At 38.3% G+C, this 25,084-nt stretch overlaps 1 protein-coding gene across 2 annotated transcripts; it reads left to right on the forward strand.

Annotated features, from left to right (window-relative positions):
- Positions 1–24,881, forward strand: PPP2R3C (protein phosphatase 2 regulatory subunit B''gamma). 2 transcript variants are annotated; one of them, XM_082737825.1, is made up of 14 exons: positions 312–542; positions 626–883; positions 5,812–5,939; positions 8,209–8,313; positions 9,094–9,206; positions 9,687–9,784; positions 11,156–11,226; positions 14,764–14,896; positions 15,311–15,366; positions 15,444–15,519; positions 16,204–16,340; positions 18,773–18,910; positions 21,403–21,462; positions 24,571–24,881. In XM_082737825.1, exons 2-14 carry the CDS (start codon positions 835–837, stop codon positions 24,757–24,759), a joined length of 1,353 nt encoding a protein of 450 aa, XP_082593951.1. In that variant the 5' UTR covers positions 312–542; positions 626–834; the 3' UTR covers positions 24,760–24,881. The 2 variants fall into 2 exon arrangements, with proteins under 2 accessions (XP_082593950.1, XP_082593951.1); XM_082737824.1 differs by having other exon boundaries at positions 1–883.
- Positions 24,882–25,084: the final 203 nt, after the last annotated feature.

Genomic DNA, 25,084 nt, shown 5'->3' on the forward strand with positions numbered 1-25,084 from the left:
AGCAGCATGGACGGCAGCGAAAGCCAAAATCTAGCGGCCCTGGGCCGGCATAAGAACCCTCCCAGGCCGCCAAACACGTCAGGTGATGATATGAGGGCGGGGGCGTTGGGGAGAGAGCCGAAGTAAGGAAGGAAGGGATTCACGAAGGGCACTGCCGGCCGTGTACAGACCGCTTGGAAACGAAGTTCCCTCCATTCAACAACTCACCTCAGCACTCACGCTTAAGGCAACCATAAGCACGGGAACTACCGCATCCACAATGCACCGCGAGGGCCCAGGCCCCGGGGCGTGGCCGAACCACACGCAGGCGTTCCGCCGGGCCGGAAGGCGATAAAAACACACTTGTGAAGCTGTTAGTGGCAGAAGGGGCTGTTGAGGACGTCTACTACGTTCAGGGAACTTTAGGGCCTCTAGATATCTGCAGTGAGCGATGAAAAGAAATTGTGAAGCAAAAAAGCTCTTCCTCAGGCCGGAAGCGCCGTAGGACTCTGGAATCACGTGGTACACAGGCGCCAAAGTCCCAAGTTTAAAGAAATAAATACGTGGGCTTCTTTATCCTGCACCTTTAAAATTGGACTTTCGAGAAGTTGGGCTCTGCCTAACATCACTTTTCGGTCTGTTTCAGGTCGGCGTTCCCCGCTGTTAACGTGATCGCCGTATTCTACGCAGTAGCTATAATGGGTTTCTGCCTGGTTAGCCCACTTCCGCCCATGTCCAAGATGGCGCTCGAGCGATTCTGACCTTTACGGGATTGGGCGGTGATTGCAGTCTGAGCTAGTAGGGTGGAGCGGTTAGTGAACGGCAAATGCAGGAGCTGCTGCGCGGGAGTCCGCGATGGACTGGAAAGAAATTCTTCGCCGGCGGTTAGCGTCGCCCAGCACAGGTACCTACAGTGAGTTTGGGAGGGGCTGCTTCCAGAGTTAGGTCGGCCCGAAACTCCAGCAGGTAGGGGGGAGGTCGGGGAGGAGCAGCCTCTGGGAGCCGCACTTTACGCTTCTATAAAAGCTCTCTTGACAAAGGCAGATGGGACGTGATTTAGGGGTACTGAGAGGTTTGACCCACACTTCCCGGGAAAAGGTTTGCGGGAATGAAGAACTATCTTAGCACTCAGTTACTTGGCCTTGACTAAGGCTTTTGAGGGATAATTGAGGACCCCGGTTCCAACCGTTCTTCGATCCTACTACAACCTATAACCCACTGATTGATCTTAATGCCTTTTTACTAACACTTTTCACTTCCCTTTTTATGCATTTTAGATTTTATAATCAATTTTTCTTTATTCTTTTCTCCCCTCCTTCACATTTGCTTGTTAACCAGCCTGGTTGAAGCTCTTATTTCTCGGGGCAGCCGAAAGTGGCTGGAGAAAAACGGAACCGTGGTAAATTGTCTCACTTTGAATTCATGTCCACTAACCTAAAGCAAGTGTCTCGGTTATTCATTTGCACGTATTCCGCCTTTCCCTCCGTATTCATTCTCCTACAATCTAAGGCAGTTTTCATCTTCCAGACCTCTAGTATCTTTAGTTGATGAGCTTGTGTATATATTTGAGAAAGTCAGTGCAAAGAAAAAAACCTCACTTTTTCCCACTTACCATTTCTATCAGGCCTTTCCCCACCCTAGATCCTTTTTCCCCACCCTAGATACTTTGCCTTTACTGTTCAAAATGAACTGTCCATACTCGTTATTTGAGATAATTCCTCCACTCCAACAGCAGATCGTGTTCCCTTTCTTTTATTCTCTGACTTCACTCTGTTCTTACCTTCTCTCTCATATATCATCAAGTTTTTCTTCTCCACTGGATCATTTCCATCAGCTTTGACAAACATGCTGTAATATACTCCATGTAAGAAATACCATTTCAGGGGCGCCTGGGTGGCTCCGTGGGTTAAAGCCTCTGCCTTTGACTCAGATCATGATCCCAGGGTCCTGGGATCAAGCCCCTCATCAGGCTCGCTGCTCAGCAGGGAGCCAGCTTTTCCCTCCCCTTCTCGCCCCCTGCCTCTCTGCCTACTTGTGATCTCTGTCAAATAAATAAAATCTTACCAAAAAAAAAGTCACTTGTTACTTTCTCCTCTCTTTTTTTTTTTTTTTTTTTGGCTGTCAATAAAAGTTATTTTTGTTGAAGTAAATTTGCTTTATTTTTTTAAAAAAATTTTGTTTAAATTCAATTATTTAACAGATAATGTATTACTGGTTTCAGAGGCACAGGTTTGTGATTCATCAGTCTTATATAATACTCAGTGTTCAGTACATCCCATGCCCTCCTTAGTGTATATCACCCAGTTACCCCATCCCTCCATCCTCCCTTCTCTCTAGCAACCCTGTTTGTTTCCTATGATTAAAAGTCTCTTACGTTTTTTCCTCCCTCTCTGATTTCATCTTGTTTCCTTTTTCCTCTCTTCCCCTATGATCCTCTGTTTTGTTTCTTAAATTCTGCATATGAGTGAAATATAATTGTCTTTCTCTGATGACTTATTTCGCTCAGCCATAATACCCTCTAATTCCATCCACATCATTGCAACTGACAAGATTGCATTTTTGATGGCTGTGTAATAATCCATGTTATATATACCATATCTTCTTTATCCATTCATCTGTCAGTGGACATCTGAGCTCTTTCTATAGTTTAGTTATTGTGGACATTGCTGCTATAAACACTGGGATGCCTGTGTCCCTTAAGATCACTACATTTGTATCTTTGGGGTAAATACCCACTTCATTGCATCCTCATTATGTACCAAGTACTATTCTAGGCTATAGCAGTAAACAAAACAGACAAAAGTCTTTGTCCTTGTGGTACTTAGGCTTTAGTGTTGGGAGAGATGATAAATAATAAGCAAATCATTTTGGTTGTACAACTTGTATTTAAGGCTGTTTTCTTCATCGGTGTGCCAGATCCCATTTTTGGTACTCAGAGTTGTATTTCTGCAGTTGTCCCCTCTCCCCTGCATCAGTTTTTCTTTCTCAGTCATTCCTATCACTGTATGAACATGGTGGTATTTCTCTCACCCTAAAGAAACTTGTTGTCTTAACTTCTACCTCTACCTATGCCTCACTTCCCTGCTCCCCTTACAGCAATGCTTGTTAGAAGAAGGGTTGATTAGATCTGTGCTGTAATTACTGCTTGTCAAGATCATCAGTGATCTCCATTGCTATTCCAGTGGTCAGTTTTTAGTCCTCACTTTACCTGGCCTGCTGGCATTCCCTGCCAGGATATGTAGCTGGCTCTCCCCCTAAACATACTTTCCTCTCTTGGTTTCTGGGAGTCATAACTCCCTCCGTTTTCTTCCCACCCCACCAGTCATGCCTTCTCAGTCTTTGTTTTCTTCTCCCCAGCAACTCAGCATTGGAGTGCCCAAAAGCTAAGGAAGTCCTTGGTCAGCTTCTGTTCTCCATCTATACTCACCTTCATGGTGAAATTAGCCATTCTTATGGCTTTAAATAATGTATATTTGCTGTTGTCACCTAAATTTATATCTCCACTTTCCAAATGCCAGATTCATATATTTCATTGCCTACTTGACATGGCCATTTGTTAAGTGGCCATGTCAGGTGACTCTAATACGTATCTTAATCCTAAACTTGTCCAAAACTGAACTCCTGGTCTCCTTTCTAACTTGCCTACCTGTTACTTTCCCCATCTGCTCAGGTCAAAACCTTTAAGATCTCTTCAACTGTTGTTTTTGTCTGATACCCACATGCAGTTTTCTGCAAATCCTGAGACTAAGAAAATATATCCAGAATATTTACTCCTAGCTACCTCTATTGCAGCATCACAATCCACAGCCATCACCATCTGTCACCTGGACATTAGCCTCCCAATTGCTGCTGTTGGCTCTCTCCCACCAGAATAAAAGCCGGGGTCTTTCTAATGACCCATGGCCTTGACTCTCATTACCTGTCTTCCCTCATCTACTCTTTTCTCTGGCTCACTCTGCTGCAGCCACACTGGCTGTCTCCTTCTTTCCTGGATACACCAGGCAAATTCCTGTCTTCCGGCCTTGGCACTGGCTGTGTCCTTGCCTGGTATGCACTTCCCCCTGTTTATGTGCATAGACTGCTTCCTTGCCTTCTTCAAATTTTTTGCTCAGTTTCATTTCAGTGAGGCTTTCCCTGACACTGTGTTGAAAGCCATATGTAGGTGTGGACACATGTGTACATGTCCACTCATACTTGCTTGTCCCTAGAATAGTTGAATGAAAAAGAGTAAGTGAAATCATGAAAATGACTCCAGCGGTTTGGGCTGGGGTGACTAGATGAATACCACTAACTGGGATGGAAATGTGGAATTAGAAGAAGAATAGTAAGGTGAGGGATGAGAAAATTATTTTAGATATGTTGGAGATGAGGGTGAAAATATTTTATTTTGAATGTATGAATTTAAAGTTCAAGAACAATGTCTGGGTTAGTGACATACATTTGGGACTCAGAAGCCAAACTACTAAGTTGAAATGAGGAAAAAAGATTAACAAAAAAGAAATGGCCAGAAAATAAGAATAAACAGTTAAGGTTAAAAATTAACTTGGCACATGTGGCAGAAATGCAGGGGAACGGCTCTGGCACGTTGGAAAGAAGTGAGACTAGAAGAAGGAAAATAGACTATTGAGAAAATAGGTCACAGATCTGAAGATTTCAGTGAGGCTGACGTGTAGGTATCATGACGGGTTTTGAATAATCAGGAGAGAAAAATTATCTGAGAGTGTATTTAAGTTTAGTATATTTAGGAGCAGATAAGATCTGTGGTCTTGCCATGGAACCAAGTGACAGAGGTGACCCCTCTTAAGAGCTGAGGGGTCACGGTTAGTCATAAACATTTATGCTTCCTTGACGATTGCAGGACCTTGAGCTGAAAAGCAGTGTGCTCCCGTTGCTGTGGTCAATACACAGTGCAGGGGACGGACTGAAGGAGACAGCTGTAGGCAGTAGCAGGCCAGCTGGGGCTAGAGCAGCCTGAGATGGAAGAGGTTTCCATTACGTAGAGGAACAGTGATTACAAGGACGAAACTTCATGAGGTCAAGGGCTGCATCTGTTTTTTCACCATGCTAACCCTAGTGTCTAGTACTGTTCTGACACAGTAGGTGCTTAAGAAGTACTTTTGTTGGAATGAATCATGAACATATCAGAAGTCTGGAAGAAAGGGACTTGAGGAAGACACAAGTATCGTGACAAAAAGAAGTAGAGGGAGCAACTAAGATGTGGTTGAAGATGCAGGGGAGGCTCTTCCAATTCTTGGTGCTTCAAGAAAATGAATGTACAGGGCGCCTGGGTGGCTCAGTGGGTTAAGCCGCTGCCTTCGGCTCAGGTCATGATCTCAGGGTCCTGGGATGGAGTCCCACATCGGGCTCTCTGCTCAGCAGGGAGCCCGCTTCCCTCTCTCTCTCTCTCTGCCTGCCTCTCCATCTACTTGTGATTTCTCTCTGTCAAATAAATAAATAAAATCTTTAAAAAAAAAAAAAAGAAAAGAAAATGAATGTACATGTTCAGTGTATAAGCACAATTTTGGATGTCTTTTTTGCACTGTAATTACACCATAGTAAAAACAAATACTGATTTTAAGGGGTGCCTGGGTAGCGCAGTTGGTTTGAGCACCTATCTCCTGATTTTGGTTGAGGTCATGATCTCAGGGTTGTGAGATTGAGCCCCGTGTTGTGTTCCGCACTGGGTGTGGAGCCTGCTTAAGATTATCTCTCTCTTTCTCTCTCTCCCTCTCTCTTTGTTCTCTCCCCCTCTTCTCTCTCTCTAAAAAAATAAGTAGGTAAAAATACTGATTTTGAAAGTGCTCTTCCCCCTTCAATCTGTTTTGTTACCAGAAAAAAAAAGTGAACAAGAATTAAAAGATGAAGAAATGGATTTGTTTACCAAATACTACTCAGAATGGAAAGGGGATAGAAAAAGCACAAATGAGTTCTATAAGACCATTCCCCGGTTTTATTACAGGGTAAGTGGTATCTAAGTAAATGTCTCACGGAGTTTATAAATGAAATGTTAACTCTTAAAATGGGATCAGAATCTTTTATATAAATAAATAGAGGTTATATTTTAAATTTTATATATTCTTTCATTGTATTTGATCTTATTGTTGTTTTGAAATTGATAAAATCTCAAGTTGTTTTTTCTTTTAAATCTCAAGTTTTGATATAAATTGGTATAAGAACACAAAGTTGTTACTTGGCCCCCTTTTGCTGATTTACAGGCTTTTCCTTCCTATTTTTTCTTACAGATATTAGCAGTAGGTATTCTGTTGGATCCTGTGTCTAGGTTTACTTGGCTGATTACCATTTTTAACTTTGTCTTTTACCCATGTTCTTAAGGTGTAATACATTTTGCTCAAGGTTAAACTGAAAAATAGATTAAAATGGAAAACTTGAAGAGTTGTACTTAACGTTTGCTTGTGCCAAAACCATAAAGAACTCCTTGAAAGAAAGTACAGAAGACAGGAAGACCTTAAGAAAGCTACTTACAGCTGAAATTGAAGGCCACTTAAAGAATAAGATATATTTAGTATTATGCAAGATGTGACCACTATAGAAAAGTTAACTATAAAATTTTAGCTGCACGCCTCTTAATTTTCTACCTTCTAAACTCAATTATAACATTATTTACAAAGATAATAAACGTTGTTTTGCTTATATTTAGGAGCAATGTATTAGTATAAGTGAATTATCTAGATAGTTGTAACATTTCTTCAAGTACAAGGCTTTTCCAAGTGAACCATTTTTATTGGAAACCTTTCTGTAATACTATTTTCTGGTCTTTTGAGAGTTATATGACTACAGGTGCCTAGCTTCCCTAGAGTCAGTAGAGCATATGATTCTTCATCTATTCTTGATCATGGGATATGAGTCCAAACCCCATGTTGGGTATAGAGATTATTTAAAAATAAAATCTTAAAAAAAATTATATGACTAATCCACATTTGTCATGGAAAAGAGAAAAAATAGCTAATATTTTCTCATAACATTGCACAGAGATGGAAATAAATATTTCTACATGAATCCTTCTCCATAATTCTGTGTACACATGTGTTTAATAACAGTGGGATCATATGTACTTCTCCCACTTTATGCATTTCACACTTTCTTAAACAGAGTCCACTAAACAATTGAAAATCTTTTATAGTCTAGGGGAGCAGGAAGGGAATTGATGTTTATTGAGTGCCGATGTACTTCAGAGCACTTTATATTCATGATCTCAATTAATCCGGATTATGAAATAGTATCTTACCCAGAAACAGCCCTTAGATGTTGAGATGACCCCATTTCTGAACCAAGGACTCAACTTTCCTGTACTGGAAGTACCAGTACCAACTTTTTATCTCCCCTGTGGTTCCTGAGGAATTCCTTTTACCCCATTTCTGTCTCTTCCTTCTCTCTGTGACCTCTTGCAGATCCCACATGGTCTCCAGTCTGCAGATGTGGATTTGTGGAATGTTCTTCTGTTTCTTCTCTCTCTGTCTTCCCACTGCTTTGGAGAAACCACCTGCAGTCTTTAGTCACCACTTCTCTCCTTGGCTCATTAGCTGGTTGACTAGCCACTGGAGCACGATCACAGTCTCAGCCCCAGCCTTACCCTCTAATGCTTCTTCCTTTTCCATTCCTTTGGATGGGAGGGATAGCATCTTAGTTCTTGGAAATGAAAGAACAAATTTGACTATGGTTGCTTAGCTAGGTTTAACGGGGCTGAGTTACAGACAACAAAAAAATCCTCGAAGCAAATTGTTTGACACTGAGCTGGAATTAGTCATTTTAAAGCCCTGTTTATGGAAATCACCCCAGCGAGCAGACTGTCTGCCTAGGAGGTGAATATAACAGACCCGCTTGACCATCTCCAAGAAGTACGATCATTCAAGCTCAAAAGGCATACTTTGCTAAGACCGTGTATCTTCAGTTAGTTCTAATTTAATTCTTTTGTCAGTCTAAAGTTAGAGTGGGAAGAGTGCTCTAAGAAAATAAAATCAAATTTGGGCTAGACCATTAGCTCTTTCTAGGCAGGGATCTGGCCTTACTGATCATTGAATTCTCTCTGGATCTCTTTTTGTTAATTGAACTTTCTGAATGAATGATAACTTGAAGTTAAGCAAAATTGAGATACAAAACATAATTTAAGGCAATGCAATATGTAGTTACTTTATGAGGCCCAGTATATTTTACATAATCCAGTAATAGTCTAGAATTGAAGTGTAGAAATTAACTCTAGTGTATTTTTAGCTACCAGCTGAAGATGAAGTCTTACTACAAAAATTAAGAGAGGAATCCAGAGCTGTCTTTCTGCAGAGGAAAAGCAGAGAACTGTTAGATAATGAAGAATTACAGGTAAAAAAAGGATTAAAGGTTGCTTTGGACCTTAGCCATTTTTTTATTTGTACTAAAGTCAAACAGGACCTCAGGGTATCTTAATGGAGCCATAGCTGCCGAGTGGGTGAACACACAGGCCCTGGAGCAGTGAGTCCTACCAAAATCAACTACAGAGCTTGCCTGGGCACCAGCTCCCAAAGATGTTATGTTTTGTTTTGTTTTGTTTTGGTTTTAAATTCCTACATGATTCTAATGTGAGGCCAATGTTGAGAAACACTACTATAGGGTCAGACTTTGGGGGTTCACATCCTAGCCATGCTCTGTGACCTTAGGCAATGGACTTAACATTTCTGTGCTTCAGTTGTCATCTGTGACGTAGGGATAATAGTATCTCTCTGCATCACATAGTTATATGGATTAAAGAGGTACTGTAGATTGGGGAATGGGATAACTGGGTGATGGGCATTAAGGAGGGCACATGTTGTGATGAGCTCTGGGTGTTACGTGCAACTAATGAATCGTTAAACACAACATCAGAAACTAATGATGTACTATATGTTGGCTAATTGAACACAATAATTTAAAAAAGCTTAAATTTAAAAAAAAGAGGTTCCATATATGAAAACTTTAAACTTGGGCATTCTGTAAATGCCAGCTATTTGTATTATGTTATTAGTAATCAAAAGGATAATAGGGAATGAGATTCATCTTACTCATTTTAATGGAAATAACACATTTAACTGATGTTAAATTTTGTTTTATTAAATATAACATCGTCATTTCTGGAATTCTCCTAAGAACTTATGGTTTTTGCTGGATAAGCACCAGACACCGCCTATGATTGGAGAGGAAGCAATGATTAATTATGAAAATTTTCTAAAGGTTGGTGACAAAGCTGGACCAAAGTGCAAGTAAGTTTCATTAAGTATAACTAACAAAGGAGTATGTTATGTTAAGCATTTTAAATGCCAGAAATAAATGTCAATGAAAATATAAGTCAATTGTGTGACAGTTTGAGTCCTTTCAGTTATTAATGAAATTTTAAAATTATTTAGTCAAGCAAATTCCATTGGCATGAAGTTATTAAAAGAAACAGATGGTTTAGAAGGAAAAAATGAAACGAGATGGGATCCGGAGGGAGCAAACCATAAGAGACTCAATCTCAAAAAACAAACTGAGAGTATAGGTTTTCATTCTTTTTTGGGTTGTTTTAGCCTTTCATTCTTAAAACAATAAAATTAAAAGATGTCTGACAGTATTTTAAGTTTTGAACTGTGGTTCTCACTTTGATTTTTTTCATTTTGGTTTTTAATTGTTTGAATTCATGCAGTTTGCTAATTCAGTATGTTTGCTCTGTTGGGAGAATTTTAATCTTTATTTCCTTTCCTTAGGCAGTTTTTCACAGCAAAAGTCTTCGCTAAACTCCTTCATACAGACTCTTACGGAAGAATTTCTATCATGCAGTTCTTCAATTATGTCATGAGAAAAGGTGATTTCATTTTCACTGTGTTTAAACTCTTATCTGGGAATCAAGGAGGTTTTCGTACATGCTTTTACATTATTTCTTCTCTGTGAAACAACTCTCTTAGTAAATTTGAATAAATAGCAGAATTTCTTTCTTCCTTTTTTTTTTCTTTTGTAAAAGAGAGAACAGAACACGCATGAGTCAGGGTTGGAGGGTAGGTGTTGGGACAGAGGGAGACAGAGAATCCCAAGCAGACTCCATGCCCAGCAGGGAGCCCAACACACAGTTGAATATCAGGACCCTGAGACCCTGACCGGAGCCAGAATCAAGATTGAGATGCTTAACTGAGCCACCCACACACCCCTGAAGAGCAGAATTTCTTACCTTTTGATGCAGATTTATTTTTTATTTTTCTGATTCTCTCCTGGAGGAATTTATTAGAGCCAAGATTTTCTACCATAAATTTGGGTTCATTATTATAAATAACACAAAACAAAAACATGTATCCTAAAGATACTAGCTAAGAGTTATATATTAAAAGCTGAACCAAGAGGGGCACCTGGGTGGCTCAGTGGGCTAAGCCTCTGCCTTTGGCTTAGGTCGTGATCTTGGGGTCCTGGGATCAAGCCCCACATCGGGCTTTCTGCTTGGCAGGGAAGCCTGCTTCCCCCTCTCTTTCTGCCTGCCTCTCTGCCTACTTGTGATTTCTGTCAAATAAATAAATAAAATCTTTTTTAAAAATTAAATTAAAAAAAGCTGAACCAAGAGTTTTAATGTAGTGGTTTAAATGATTTTAATTCACTGGTAATTCTGTTTTACCAAGAAGAACACAGGGTTTGGGGCACCATCTTCTCGTGTAGTCAAAAATCTGAGTATAAGTTCTGGCTCCCCAAAAACTTAACTGTTAAGAGCCTGTTTTGGGCTGGAAACCTTACCAATAACATAAACAGTTGATTAACATGTTTTATATCTTACATATATTATATACTGTATTCTTACAATAAAGTAAGATAGAGAAAAGAATGTTACTATGAAAATCACGAGGTAAGGCATCTGGCTGGCTCAGTCAGTGGAGCATGCAACTCTTGATCTCAGGGCTGTGAGTTTGAGCCCCACGTAGAGTGTAGAAATTACTTAAAAAAAAAAAAAAAAGAATATTTTGAAGGGCATCAACTTTATTGTCACTTTAGGCAGGGTAGAATTGTTGATACCTGCTATTAATCCTATGGTATATTTTGATACAATTTTAGGGTTACTGGATAAGCAATATATATGTGTGTGTGAAGAAGTATGTAAAGTTATTAGTTTGTCCCTCTAATCTAGCTGTTTATTTCCTTTTATCCATATATATACTAAAGGACAGCTCTTAAAATTACATTATATCTTTATTGTTAGTTTGGCTTCATCAGACAAGAATAGGACTCAGTTTATATGATGTTGCTGGACAAGGATACCTTCGGGAATCTGTAAGTATTAACCTACTTTAATAACTTCTATAGGCACAGAATGTTAACAGTAGTTATCACTGAGTGTTGGGATCAAAGGTGATTTTATTTTTCTTTCTCTGATTTTGTTTGTTTTCACAAATAATGTGTTAACTAAAAATCTTTTTAAATGAATATTTTCATATTCATCCACCCCCCCAAAGTATATATTGACCACAAAAATCTTTTCTAGATTCTTTTTCTCTAACTTTTGAAAATAGCTTTTCAAAGAGAAAATTAAAAGAATGTAGTGGAGTTTTTTGTTTTTGTTTTTGTTTTTTAAAGATTTTATTTATTTATTTGATATAGAGAGAGATCACAAGTAGGCAGAGAGGCAGGCAGAGAGAGAGGGGGAAGCAGGCTTCCCACTGAGCAGAGAGCCTGACTTGGGGCTTGATCCCAGGACCCTAGGATCATGACCTAAGATGAAGGCAGAGGCCCAACCCACTGAGCCACCCAGGCGTCCCAAGAATGTAATGTTTTAACAGGATTAAAAATCATTGAAGAATCTATACTCAGAAAACTATAAAGTACTCATGAAAGAAATTGAGGAAGACACAAAGAAATGGAAAAATGTTCCATGCTCCTGGATTGGAAGAATAAATATTGTGAAAATGTCTATGCTACGTAAAGCAATCTACACATTTAATGCAATTGCTATCAAAGTACCATCCATCTTTTTCAAAGAAATGGAATAAATCATCCTAAAATTTATATGGAACCAGAAAAGACCTCAAATAGCCAAAGGGATATTGAAAAGAAAGCCAAAGTTGGTGGCATCACAATTCCGGACTTCAAGCACTATTACAAAGCTGTCATCATCAAGACAGCATGGTACTGGCACAAAAACAGACACATAGATCAATGGAACAGAATAGAGAGCCCAGAAATAGACCCTCAATTCTATGGTCAACTAATTTTCGACAAAGCAGGAAAGAATGTCCAATGGAAAAAAGACAGCCTCTTCAACAAATGGTGTTGGGAAAATTGGACAGCCACATGCAGAAAAATAAAATTGGACCATTTCCTTACACCACACACAAAAATAGACTCAAAATGGATGAAGGACCTCAATGTGAGAAAGGAATCCATCAAAATCCTTGAGGAGAACACAGGCAGCAACCTCTTCGACCTCAGCCGCAGCAACATCTTCCTAGGAACATCACCAAAGGCAAGGGAAGCAAGGGCAAAAATGAACTATTGGGATTTCATCAAGATCAAAAGCTTTTGCACAGCAAAGGAAACAGTTAACAAAATCAAAAGACAACTGACAGAATGGGAGAAGATATTTGCAAACGACATATCAGATAAAGGACTAGTGTCCAAAATCTATAAAGAACTTAGCAAACTCAACACCCAAAGAACAAATAATCCAATCAAGAAATGGGCAGAAGACATGAACAGACATTTCTGCAAAGAAGACATCCAGATGGCCAACAGGCACATGAAAAAGTGCTCCATATCACTTGGCATCAGGGAAATACAAATCAAAACCACATGAGATATCACCTTACACCAGTCAGAATGGCTAAAATCAACAAGTCAGGAAATGACAGATGCTGGCAAGGATGTGGAGAAAGGGGAACCCTCCTCCACTGTTGGTGGGAATGCAAGCTGGTGCAACCACTCTGGAAAACAGCATGGAGGTTCCTCAAATTGTTGAAAATAGAACTGCCCTATGACCCAGCAATTGCACTACTGGGTATTTACCCTAAAGATACAAACGTAGTGATCCAAAGGGGCACGTGCACCCGAATGTTTATAGCAGCAATGTCCACAATAGCCAAACTATGGAAAGAACCTAAATGTCCATCAACAGATGAATGGATAAAGAAGATGTGGTATATATACACAATGGAATACTATGCAGCCATCAAAAGAAATGAAATATTGCCATTTGCGACAACATGGATGGAACCAGAGCGTATCATGCTTAGCGAAATAAGTCAAGCAGAGAAAGACAACTATCATATGATCTCCCTGATATGAGGAAGTGGTGATGCAACATGGGGGCTTAAGTGGGTAGGAGAAGAATCAATGAAACAAGATGGGATTGGGAGGGAGACAAACCATAAGTGACTCTTAATCTCACAAAACAAACTGAGGGTTGCTGGGAGGAGGGGGGTTGGGAGAAGGGGGGTGGGGTTATGGACATTGGGGAGGGTATGTGCTTTGGTGAGTGCTATGAAGTGTGTAAACCTGGCGATTCACAGACCTGTACCCCTGGGGATAAAAATATATGTTTATAAAAAATAAAAAATAAATAATTGAAGAAAGAGGAAAACTTTTCATTATTCATGAGTGTTACAAATGTTAGCACCAGGAATTTTTCAGGCTTACAAAGAACAGAAAGTTTGATAATGCTTTTAAGAAGGGAATATATAATAGGGCATGATTTCCCAAACTCTCAATTTGCAGTGCCTTTAGTATCTCAGTAATTTCTGCATAGTGCTTTTAGGTCAAAAGAAATCCTAACAGTTTCATTTATTACTTCTGAACAATTTATGAAAACATTTATTAAGCTTATTATATTAGCCATTTGAAAAAAAAATACACCTAAGTTGAAAGTAATATTTTTGCTTCATTCTTAAATTACAAATACTAATGGAAATTGTGCCCATGGGGCACACTGTATGGCCAGTCAATCCTGGCAGTTAAGATTGGACAGTTGTCCTTCACTTCCCATTCCACACTAACTTCTTTGTTGTACTTGCTTTGTGACAACCATCAAGAACCTAGCTTCGCAAAGATTTATGTCATCAAAAAAGCATGTATCCCCTTCAGTGTTGATAATGTGCTAATTGATAATTGATAATTTGCTAATTGATAATGTGATAATATCTATCTTGAGGTCATAGCTCTAGCTCATAGCCACATCTGTTTTGCACTCTTTGCAAAAAGAGTTTCCCTGAAATTTTTTTAATATCCTGCTGCACCCCTGTGAGTTTACTGAAGCATTCCTGGGGCACAGTTTGGGAACTGTTGGTTTAGCCTTCACATTGCGGTGGGAGTATAAAATATAAGGGGGAGGTGGGAAGTTTTCTCCTCCCTGCTTGTGCTCTCTCTTGCTATCTAGGTCTCTCTCAAATAAATAAAATCTTTTTTAAAAATTTAAAAATAAATACAAGATTTTATTTATTTGAGAGAGAGACCAAGTATGAGAAAGCACAAGTAGGGGGAGGGACAGAGGAAGAAGCAGGCACACCGCTGAGCAGGGGGCCAATGCAGAGCTCTGTCCCAGAACCCTGAGATCAGGACCAGAGCCACCCAGGCACCCCCTTTTTGTTCTTTTTGATTTTGGAATTATACCAAATATATTGCTTATTCAGAAATGTTAAAATTGAAACAAAAAGCAAAACAATATAGGTTTTACCACTAACATAGTTATGATTTTATTTTATCACTAATATACTATTAATGCTGAATAATTTTTAGGACTGAAATTCAGCATTCCAGCATCTAACAAACAAACAAGATCGGACAGTTAACTCTTTAACGTTTTGATTTGTTTTCTTTCAGGATTTAGAAAACTATATATTGGAACTTATCCCTACTTTGCCACAATTAGATGGGCTGGAAAAGTCTTTTTACTCCTTCTATGTCTGTACAGCAGTTAGGAAATTCTTCTTCTTTTTAGACCCTCTAAGAACAGGTAAAAGAAAATCTTAGATGTTATAAGGATATTATTCTAAATCTCAATAACTAAAGTCTTGAAAATGTCATTCATTTTTCTACTATGTCATTGCCTTTAATATATAAAGATCTTTTATGATTTATTTGCACCATCTAGAACCAACTTTGTGACAGTTGGCATGTAACGTTACTTCTTAGTTTCTTCATCTCCAAAGTGATGTATGAACTGGATAAACATTGACTCCTTCTGGTTCTAAGAAACCAGTTATTCTGAAATGATTTGCTATCCCTGATATGTAATATACTGGAGAGCTGTTCTTGATGAAAGATATGAAGCTTTAAAATATCAATTGTGTGATTACTCTTCTAAAATAATGCTTTTATATTGAGTTCTTCTTTTTTTAAAAAATGAAACTGTGTTTGTTCTTTAAAGGGAAGATTAAAATTCAAGATATTTTAGCATGCAGCTTCCTAGATGATTTATTGGAGGTAAATATGTTTTTTAAATACCTAATTATATCACTTGACAGTTACTATCTTCTAATTATGTCTCTGTGTTTATTTAGTTAAGGGATGAGGAACTGTCCAAGGAGAGTCAAGAAACTAATTGGTTTTCTGCACCTTCTGCCCTAAGGGTATATGGTATGGTTCTTGTCATAATGCTAAAATTTGAATGATCCATTCCTCAGTTAATTTGCATTCAAAGGGCAGTTTTATACATAGGCTTAATTATCTTAGGATGAAAGTATTCTAATTACCTTAAGAGCTAGCATTCTAGGTCACTAAAATTTACTTGTCATTTTCTTGCTCTTTAATAGAACATACAGAATGTAATTTGATCCTTTCTTGTTGACTCAGGAGCATCATTATGAACATCAGTCATTATCTTGCATTGTGATAAAATGCCACTGCTGTCAGCGTCCACAGTGGCAAGTGTTCTAGGGATTGTTTGCTTTTTCCTTTAATTTCATTAGTATGCTCCATTATTCTCTTGGGTGGTCTTTGGATTCCTTTTGGCATCCTTGATCTCTGCTTTCAAGAGCCAGCATGTCAGTGTTTTTTATTCACCCCTGTCTCTAATTTTGAAACCTAGGAAAGTTCTAAAAGGTTGCAAACTGAAAACAGATAATGATGGCAGTAGCCCAAAGGCCATGGCTATATGCAGAGCTTAGGGACTGTGGTGATAGAGAGTACAGGGCACTACCCTAATATAGTTTGAAGATCAAAGTATTAACCAATAAAAAGAACTTCTGGTGTTTATTCTTTTGTCCTCATTTAGATTTTTATTTTGGTCATAAATGTCTTTTTATCATTTTTCTTCCTAAGGCCAGTATTTGAATCTTGATAAGGATCACAATGGTATGCTCAGTAAAGAAGAACTCTCCCGCTATGGAACAGCAACCATGACCAACGTCTTCTTAGATCGTGTTTTCCAGGAGTGTCTCACTTATGATGGAGAAATGGTAGTAGTTTAAATCTGATAAGTTTTAAAAATTTAGGCTCCCTCAGTTTTCACAAACCCTTCCCTTGATGTGATACAGCATTATTTTTATATCAGTATCTTTAAAAGTCTGAACTAATCAAATTGTGAATTTTGGAGCCTTTCATCTTAAGGTAAATTTCCTTAAAAACATTATGGACTCAGGACAAATATAAAATTTTAATAATTTTTTCATTTCATTATCAGTGTATCTCTCTTTTTAATGTTTCAAGTTCTATTTTAATTCCAGTTAGTTAACATGTAGTGTAATATTAAGAATTTAGTGATTCATCACTTACTACAACACCCAGTTCTCATCCCAACAAGTGCCCTCCTTAATATCCATCACTCTTTCAGCCCATCTCCCCTGCCCACCTCCCCTAAGGAGTATGGATTAGGGGAGAAAAAAAAAATCTGAAAAATCGGCAAATCCTGTTGACTCTTTTCATGTAGATGTAGATAGTTCATTAAATTTCCAGATCAGATAGTGTACCACAGATGCCGTGATTTAAATCTAAGAATCAGGTTGTATTACTTTCTGTAATTGTATGTATTAGTAGCTACTGATTAACATGCCCTGTCCTCTTACCACAACAATGCACAATACTTAAGGAAATTCTACCTAGCATTTTATTTCTTTTTTTAAGATTTTATTTATTTATTTGACAGAGATCACACGTAGGCAGAGAGGCAGGCAGAGAGAGAGAGAGAAGAGGAAGCAGGCTCCCTGCTGAGCAGAGAGCCCAATGTGGGGTTTGATCCCAGGACCCTAGGATAATGACCTGAGCCAAAGGCAGAGGCTTTAACCCACTGAGCTACCCAGATGCCCTTCTACCTAGCATTTTAAAATCACCATCCTTGCTATTAAAAACATGTGTTAAGGATGTGATAAATTATCAAACCAGTGACACTTCAGAAATGGTCGTATTGTCAGAGGAGAATTGGTGTTTTTAGGTTTTATCACTTAGCTTGAATAGCAGTTTTCTAAACACCATTTTTAGCTAGCAGTATGCGAAAAAGGGGGAACTCTGCTTTGTGACTCCTACAGCTGTCTACAGTCGACAATGAGGAGCGTGTAGTGGACTAATGACTTCTGGTAAATACAGTCAGAGGCTACAACTATGGATGGAGTTAGACCGTGATGAGGCTGCATCTCTTTAGCTCTTTATACTGCAGTTCACACAAAAAGGAATTCTTAATCTTAGCCTAAAAAAACGAGAATATAAAATTTTTTCTAAGTGTAATATCCAAAGTGTTCTTTTCACCGTGCAAAAAAAGTAATGAGTATCCCTTTTTTGTAGAGAAAGCTTTCTGTTTTCTTCATGTCTTTCTGGCTTTCATTTGTGGTTTTTTGCCTTTTGGATGAGAACAGTTTCAGTTCACTGTATAATATTGGGTATTTTTAAGATGGCTTATTCTTTTTTATTTTTAAGATTTTATTTATTTATTTGACAGAAAGAGATCACAAGTAGGCAGAGAGGCAGGCAGGCAGAGAGAGAGAGAGAGAGAGGGAGAGCCCAATACGGGGCTCCATCCCAGGACCCCGAGATTATGACCTGAGCCAAAGGCAGAGGCTTTAACCCAGTGAGCCACCCAGGCACCCCGGCTTATTATTATTCTTATCTGATTTTAAAATGTTTAAATATTTCAAAATAACTATTTAAATATACTGTTCTATTCATTTCAGATAAACTGGTTCTTCTTCTTTTTTTTTTTTTTTACAAACTTACCACACTGAAAAGGTAACAATTTAGTGGCATTGTATAATAGCTTAGTCATTGTCCTATCTACTTCAAAGGCATAATAAAATAAAATTACTTCTAAAGAGAGCAACTCTTCATAAGAAAATGAGCTATATCCCCAAACTGTCCTATACAGATTAACTGCTTTGTAGAATTTCTAGAAACCAATATTAAGTATACAAATGGATATCTCATTTCATACTTTTTTAAAAAATTGCCATTTTTCTGAGAGACTCTTGACTGGGAAACAGTTGTGGAAGGGGCGGTAGGTGGGGGGGATAGGGTAATGGGGTGATGAGCAGTGTCATGTGAAGAGCACTGAGTGTTATATGCAACTAATGGTGTACTATAAATTGGTTAATTGAAGAACACCTGGGCAGCCGAGTCAGTTAAGCATTTGCCTTCAGCTCAGGTCATGATCCCAGGGTCCTGGGATCAAGTCTCACATAGGGAGCCTGCCTCTTCCTCTCCCCCTCCCCCTGCTCATGATCTCTCTCTCTCTCTCTCTCTGTCTCTCAAATAAATAAAATCTTTAAAAAATATGTTGGCTAATTGAATTTAAATTTTAAAAATTGCCATCTTTGACTGTAAAATAGCTTTAAATCATTAGATATTCAATTGAAAAGTTAATTCCAAACAAGACTTCTAACGAATGTCATCTTCTTTTCTATAGGACTATAAAACCTACCTGGACTTTGTTCTTGCATTAGAAAATCGAAAAGAGCCGGCAGCTCTGCAGTATATTTTCAAATTACTTGATATTGAGAACAAAGGATATCTGAATGTCTTTTCACTTAATTACTTTTTTAGGGTAAGTCTCATTTGTATAAATGAGTCATTGTTCCTTAAGATAATATTATATATACAATATTAAATTGATTTAAATTATCTGGGCAGTAACAATTTTATCTAATTTGTGATATTTAAGTATAACAAAAGGGTATACTAACAGATTTTATTAATATTTTTTAAGTAGCTCCATGCCCGGCATGGAGCCCAAGATGGGGCTTGAACTCCCAAGCCTGACTAAGCCCTGAGCTGAAATCAAGAATTGAACAGTTAATTAATTGAACACTTAACCTACCGAGCCACCCAGACATCCCAATTTACTAACAGATTTTAGAAGAAAATAAGTCTTTTAGTTTTGTTTTTTTCTATTTTTTGAAAAAATATAAGTAGACTAAAGCAAAGCTGATTTGATTAGTTGTAGAACATTAAAGTGTATAAATATCTGTCAGGGGCTATACTGGCCATTGGAGATGCAGACATACGTGAGAAATTTTGTGCATTGGTGATCAAAAACTAGTGTGTAAAATGCTTCAGAAGCTTCAGTTAAACAGTTCAGAAAAGGTAGAAGTTTTGCAGACTTTGGTAGTAGTAGATTCTTTTAAGTGCTGTGCTGTAAAAAATAATTATTTATTTTAATAATTTTAAAGTTATTGCATGCTGCATTTCAGCATGAAAACAGATTTGCTGAAGTGCTTATTGTTGTGCCTTAGGTGGTCTCAGAGAATAATGTGATGAGTTCTGAGAAGGAAAATTTGAATGTATCTTATTTGATGAGCATTCAGATGCACAGAGTGTAAAAATAGGAATGTCTGCCCTTTTAAGACAAATCATTCCTAAATTTGAATGGTAACTTCTGTTTGGGTGGAACAGTTTTGTACAGTAGTATTTCACTATTACCTTATTTCTATGGCTAGTTTTTAGATGACTAATTTTTGGTTAAAATACGGTTAAGAACAGTAGGAAGAAACAGCTTTTTTTAAACAATAAAAAATGACATCTTCACATCTTTGTCACAAAACATTTTTCCCCAGAGGCTTTTCCTTTTTCCATTTAAATATGTGGGATACTTTAAAAATAACTATTTGGTTCTGAGTTTCATAGTATGTAAAATTCATAGTTTTATGTTAAATCCCCTAAAACTTCTGTAATGATTTCCTAGGCAGTAATGACTACCAATATTAGGATAAACTACAATTGCAGTATTAGGATACATTTTTTAAAAATTGAATCCATGGCTAATCTGAGAGTGTAACACCAACTCATACTATCAATGCCCCACTTCAGGCAGACCTATTAAATGAAAATTGTTTTAGAAAAACAAACTAAGTATTTTTAGAAATTAAATGCTCAACCCTTTTTCTTTTCTTTTTTTTTTTTTTTAAGATTTTATTTATTTGTCAGAGAGAGAGAGAGCAAGAGAGGGAACACAAGCAGGTGGGGTGGGAAGGGAGAAGCAGGCTTCCCGCAGAGCAGGGAGCCTGATGGGGGTCTTGATCCCAGGACTCTGGGATCATCACCTGAGCCACCCAGGTGCCCCTCAACCCTTTTTCATAAAGAGTTCTTTACAGTGTCTTCTCTTAGAATAGTAAAATTTTTGTTTTTAAAATATTTTATACATTTATTTTATCAAAGTATTTAGGCTTGGTTATATGGGTTAAGGTAAATACTTACTGGGGCTGCATCCTGCAGTCCTAAGCTGTTCATAGAGTCTTTATTAATACCCCACTGATAAAGGTCAGCCTAGATGGTGCACTCGACCCTGTCTCCAGGTCTGTGGCTCTAGTGGCTGTGAGTATACTCAGATTCTCACCTGCTGCAAAGTGATAACCTGTGCACATGCTGGTATCGGGGGCACCACATACAGAGTAGGCACCTGCAACATATTTATTCTTTACCAAGAATTTTAAGCTTCACATTTTCTAGTGAATGATCCTCACCTAAAATACTTACTAGTCCACCTGGATCACAGTAGTTTCTTTCGTTAATAGTTTTTTTTTGTTATGTGTTTTTTTGTTAAAGGCTTTGTTATAAAAGAGAGTTTGAGGGAGGCTTACCTCCATTTTTTTTTTTGTCTGTCAAGTATAAGGCATAATACAGGGTGGGAGGCAGAGGTGGCAGATTGGGTGTCTTAAAGAATGGTGACGGTATGCACAGCATTCCTGGAAAATGCAAGGATCAGTCATAACAGAATAATTGCTAGGCCATGTAAAGGCCCATGGGAGGTTGGAGACCATTCCTTTATGGTAGTAATAATCTGTGGCCTTGTATAATTTTTTCTGGAATTCTCAATAGCAAGATAGAGATCTGTAAAGGTTGATGGTTACACTGATCATTGTTTAAGTTTTGCTGACTGGATGGGAAGCAAGTTCAAGGAAGTTGAGAATATTGGCAAGAATGGTTGAAATGATAAAGCTTGTGGTCTGATAGGAAAAGATGTGGGACTAGAACGGGCCATGGGACGGGAAGGGGGCTGTTGTATATTTTTTATTTACAGACTTACTCTTACCCATACAGGCCATACAGGAACTTATGAAAATCCATGGACAAGATCCTGTTTCATTTCAAGATGTCAAGGTTACCTTCTCTTTTCTTTTCTTTAAGTAAACTCTGTACCCAATGGGGGCTTTTGAACTCTCATGACCCTGAGATCAGGAGCCACATGTTCTACCAACTGAGCCAGCCAGGTGCCCTTTACGTGTTCTTTTAATATATGGGATACCAGTTGGGATGCCTGCGTGGCTCAGTCAGTTGAGTCTGACTCTTGGTTTTGGCTTAGGTCATGGTCTCAGGGTCCTGGGATGGAGCTCACATCGGGCTTTGTGGGGAGTCTGTTTCCCTTCCCTCTCTCCCTTTGCCCCTCCCTGTGCTCGTGCACACACGTGCTCTAAGATAAATCTTTTTAAAAATAATATAATTGCAGATAATCATCTATATTAAGTGAAATTTTGTATGAAAGAAACTTACGAATACGAAGTACTGAACTGAACCAAGTATTTGCTGTTATTTATTCTGAACCAATATTTAAATCATTAGAAACTGAGACTACACTTGGAATAATGATTTGCATGGTTTATAATGTTAGCATTGTCAAACTGTATTTTCATTGGAAGCATTCATTCATTTTGATTGAAAAGAGAATCAAATATAGCCTGCATCCTTTGGCAGCCTATTCCAGTGTAAAATGAATTTTTAATCTTGGTAACTACAGTTGACCCTTGAACAACACAGGAATTAGAAGTAATGCCCCTCTCCCATGCAACTGAAAATCCATGTAGAACTTTTGACTCCCCCCAAAACTTAACTACTCATAGCTTACTGTTGACTGGAAGCTTCACATAAACAGTAACATAGTCAGCTAACACATATTTTATATATGTTTAACATACTATAATTCTTAAAAATGGAGCTAGAGAAAAAATGTAACAGAATCATCAGAAAAGGAAATGCATTTACAATATACTGTATTTATCCAAAATATCTACGTCTGACTGGACCCATGCATTTCTGATCTGTGTTGTTCAAAGGTCAAATGTATTTAGGTTTGGGCACTTTTTAAATCTACTCCTTCAGTGGCGCCTGGGTGGCTCAGTGGTTTGGGCTGCTGCCTTCGGCTCGGGTCATGATCTCAGGGTCCTGGGATCGAGCCCCGCATCGGGCTCTCTGCTCCGCAGGAAGCCTGCTTCCCTCTTTCTCTCTCTCTCTCTCTCTGCCTGCCTCTCTGCCTACTTGTGATCTCTGTCTGTCAAATAAATAAATAAAATCTTTAAAAAAAAAAATCTACTCCTTCAAAGGTCTTACTTGCTTTTTATTATTAAGGAGCTATCAGTCCTACAATATGAAAACAACCACTATTTGAAACACAGGCTAATGCTTCATTTTCATAGTCAGACTTTCACCAGCTGTAAAAAACCTACAGTACCTAATATAGATTCAGGTTCAGGTTAAGTAGTATAATAAAATAACCCATCTGATTTTAATTAAGTATAAAATAAAGGGCTATTTTAGTTTAATATAAATAAGACACATCTGAAGCTATTCAACAAACAACCTAAGAACTAGTAATTTTAAATTGCTACTAACATAGAAAAAGAGGTTTCATAAACATACAAGATTAAGAGCTCATAAACATTTAATTTACCTGAATTGTTTTAATCTTTTTTTTTTTATGATTTTGTTTATTAGAGAGAGAGAGAGGGAGATTGAGAGAACGAGTGGGAGGCGGGGCAGAGGGAGAAGCAGTTTCCTTGTGGAGTAGGGGGCCCCACGTGCGGCTTGATCCCAGGACTCTGGGATCATGAACTGAGCTGAAGGCAGACACTTAACCGACTGAGCCACCCAGGCACCCTTAAAGAATTATTTTATGTGTTTGTTTATTTAGAGAAGGCATGCACATGTAAGCAGCGGGAGGTAGGGGGACAAGCAGACTGCACTGAGCGTGGAGCTTGAGCTCACAACCCTGAGATCATGACCTGAGCCGAAATCGAGTCCAATGCCTAACTGATTGAGCCAGGCAGCCCGAATTGTTCTAATCTTTTTTTTTTTTAAGATTTTATTTATTTATTTGACAGAGAGAAATCACAAGTAGATGGAGAGACAGGCAGAGAGAGAGAGAGGAGGAAGCAGGCTCCCTGCTGAGCAGAGAGCCCGATGCGGGACTCGATCCCAGAACCCTGAGATCATGACCTGAGCCGAAGGCAGCGGCTTAACCCACTGAGCCACCCAGGCGCCCCATGTTCTAATCTTTTTAAAATGTAGTTTACCTCCTTAAATGCCACTATATCTTCTGAGTAATTTTACTACAAAAAGATAAAAAAACATGTACCTAATTCCTTATAAATACTCATACAGTATACCTCTATAATATAGAAGTATTTTCATCTATTCCAGTAAATTTTAGCACAATTTCATTATCATTCTGGATGACTAATTCTTTAATATGACTAATTCTTCAAAAATGAATCTCCCCCACCCACCACCCATCTTAAATCCAGAGTATAAAAGGTTGACCTCTATTTTGGAAATGAAGTTTGTCATTATCTTGACTTTAGAAGCATTTGTTTTTAGTTGGAGCTGAGTTTGCACTTAAACCAAGACCATACATCACCACCAATTAAAAGACAATTGAAAAGTTTAGGATACTTAACATGTATTCAAAGAATGCTGCATTAGTTTTGCCACTAATTAGCTATGTCGCTTGGATTAGATTAAACTCTGAGCCTCAGTTTCTTTCTCTTTTAAGATGAGGGAGAGTGGGGCACCTGGGTGCCTCAGTCAGTTAGGCATCTGCCTTTAGCTGAGGTCTTGATTCCAGGGTCCTTGGATGGAGTCTTGAGTCAGGCTCCCTGCTCCACAGGGAGTCTCCTTCTCCCTCTGCAGCTGCTCCCCCTGCTTGTGCTCTACAGCCCCCTCTGTCAAATAAATAAATAAAATCTTTTTTAAAAAAGGGCGGGAGGAGAAGGAAAGGGGGATGGATAGCTATTATATACCTAAGTGATCTTTCAGTAAAATTCTGTGATTGTACATAGAGAAAAGGAGATTGCCTGTGTGTGAACTGGAAAGGAAAAAAACGAGAACAAAAAATTTTACATAAGCTCAAGTGCCAGCCTTGTATTTCACATCAAGGTATAATAGAAATTTAGTGGATCAGATACAGATTTCATTGTGTTTTTCTCTCTCTCACAGGATGAAATCTTTGATATGGTTAAACCAAAGGATCCTTTGAAAATCTCTCTTCAGGATTTAATCAACAGTAATCAAGGAGACACAGTCACCACCATCCTAATCGACCTAAATGGCTTCTGGACTTATGAGAACAGAGAAGCTCTTGTTGCAAATGACAATGAAAACTCTGCAGACCTTGACGATACATGATCTCTCAAAGACGAGACTGTGTTCATTAAGATATGCTTGAATGCTGCACACAAAACCTTTCAAGCACAATCCTTAGAAACAGCCTAAATAAAACACTTTATATGCCTAGAGAACACAACAAATGTTCTGGTTATTGGAATTTGGGTTGCAGTAGTTTGGAAGCAATAGGACCAAATATGGTTTTAGGATGTATTAAATTCTTGTTGCACTTAGCTCAAATATAGCAAGTGTGATTTGATAAAGGTAGGAATCCACTTTAAATCTGTATAATCTTTAGATATAAAGGAAGTTATCACGGGATATTTCTGACATTAGACATTAAGAC

This window comes from Mustela nivalis, assembly GCF_964662115.1.
Source record: "Mustela nivalis genome assembly, chromosome: 6".
Taxonomy (NCBI): Eukaryota; Metazoa; Chordata; class Mammalia; order Carnivora; family Mustelidae; genus Mustela; species Mustela nivalis.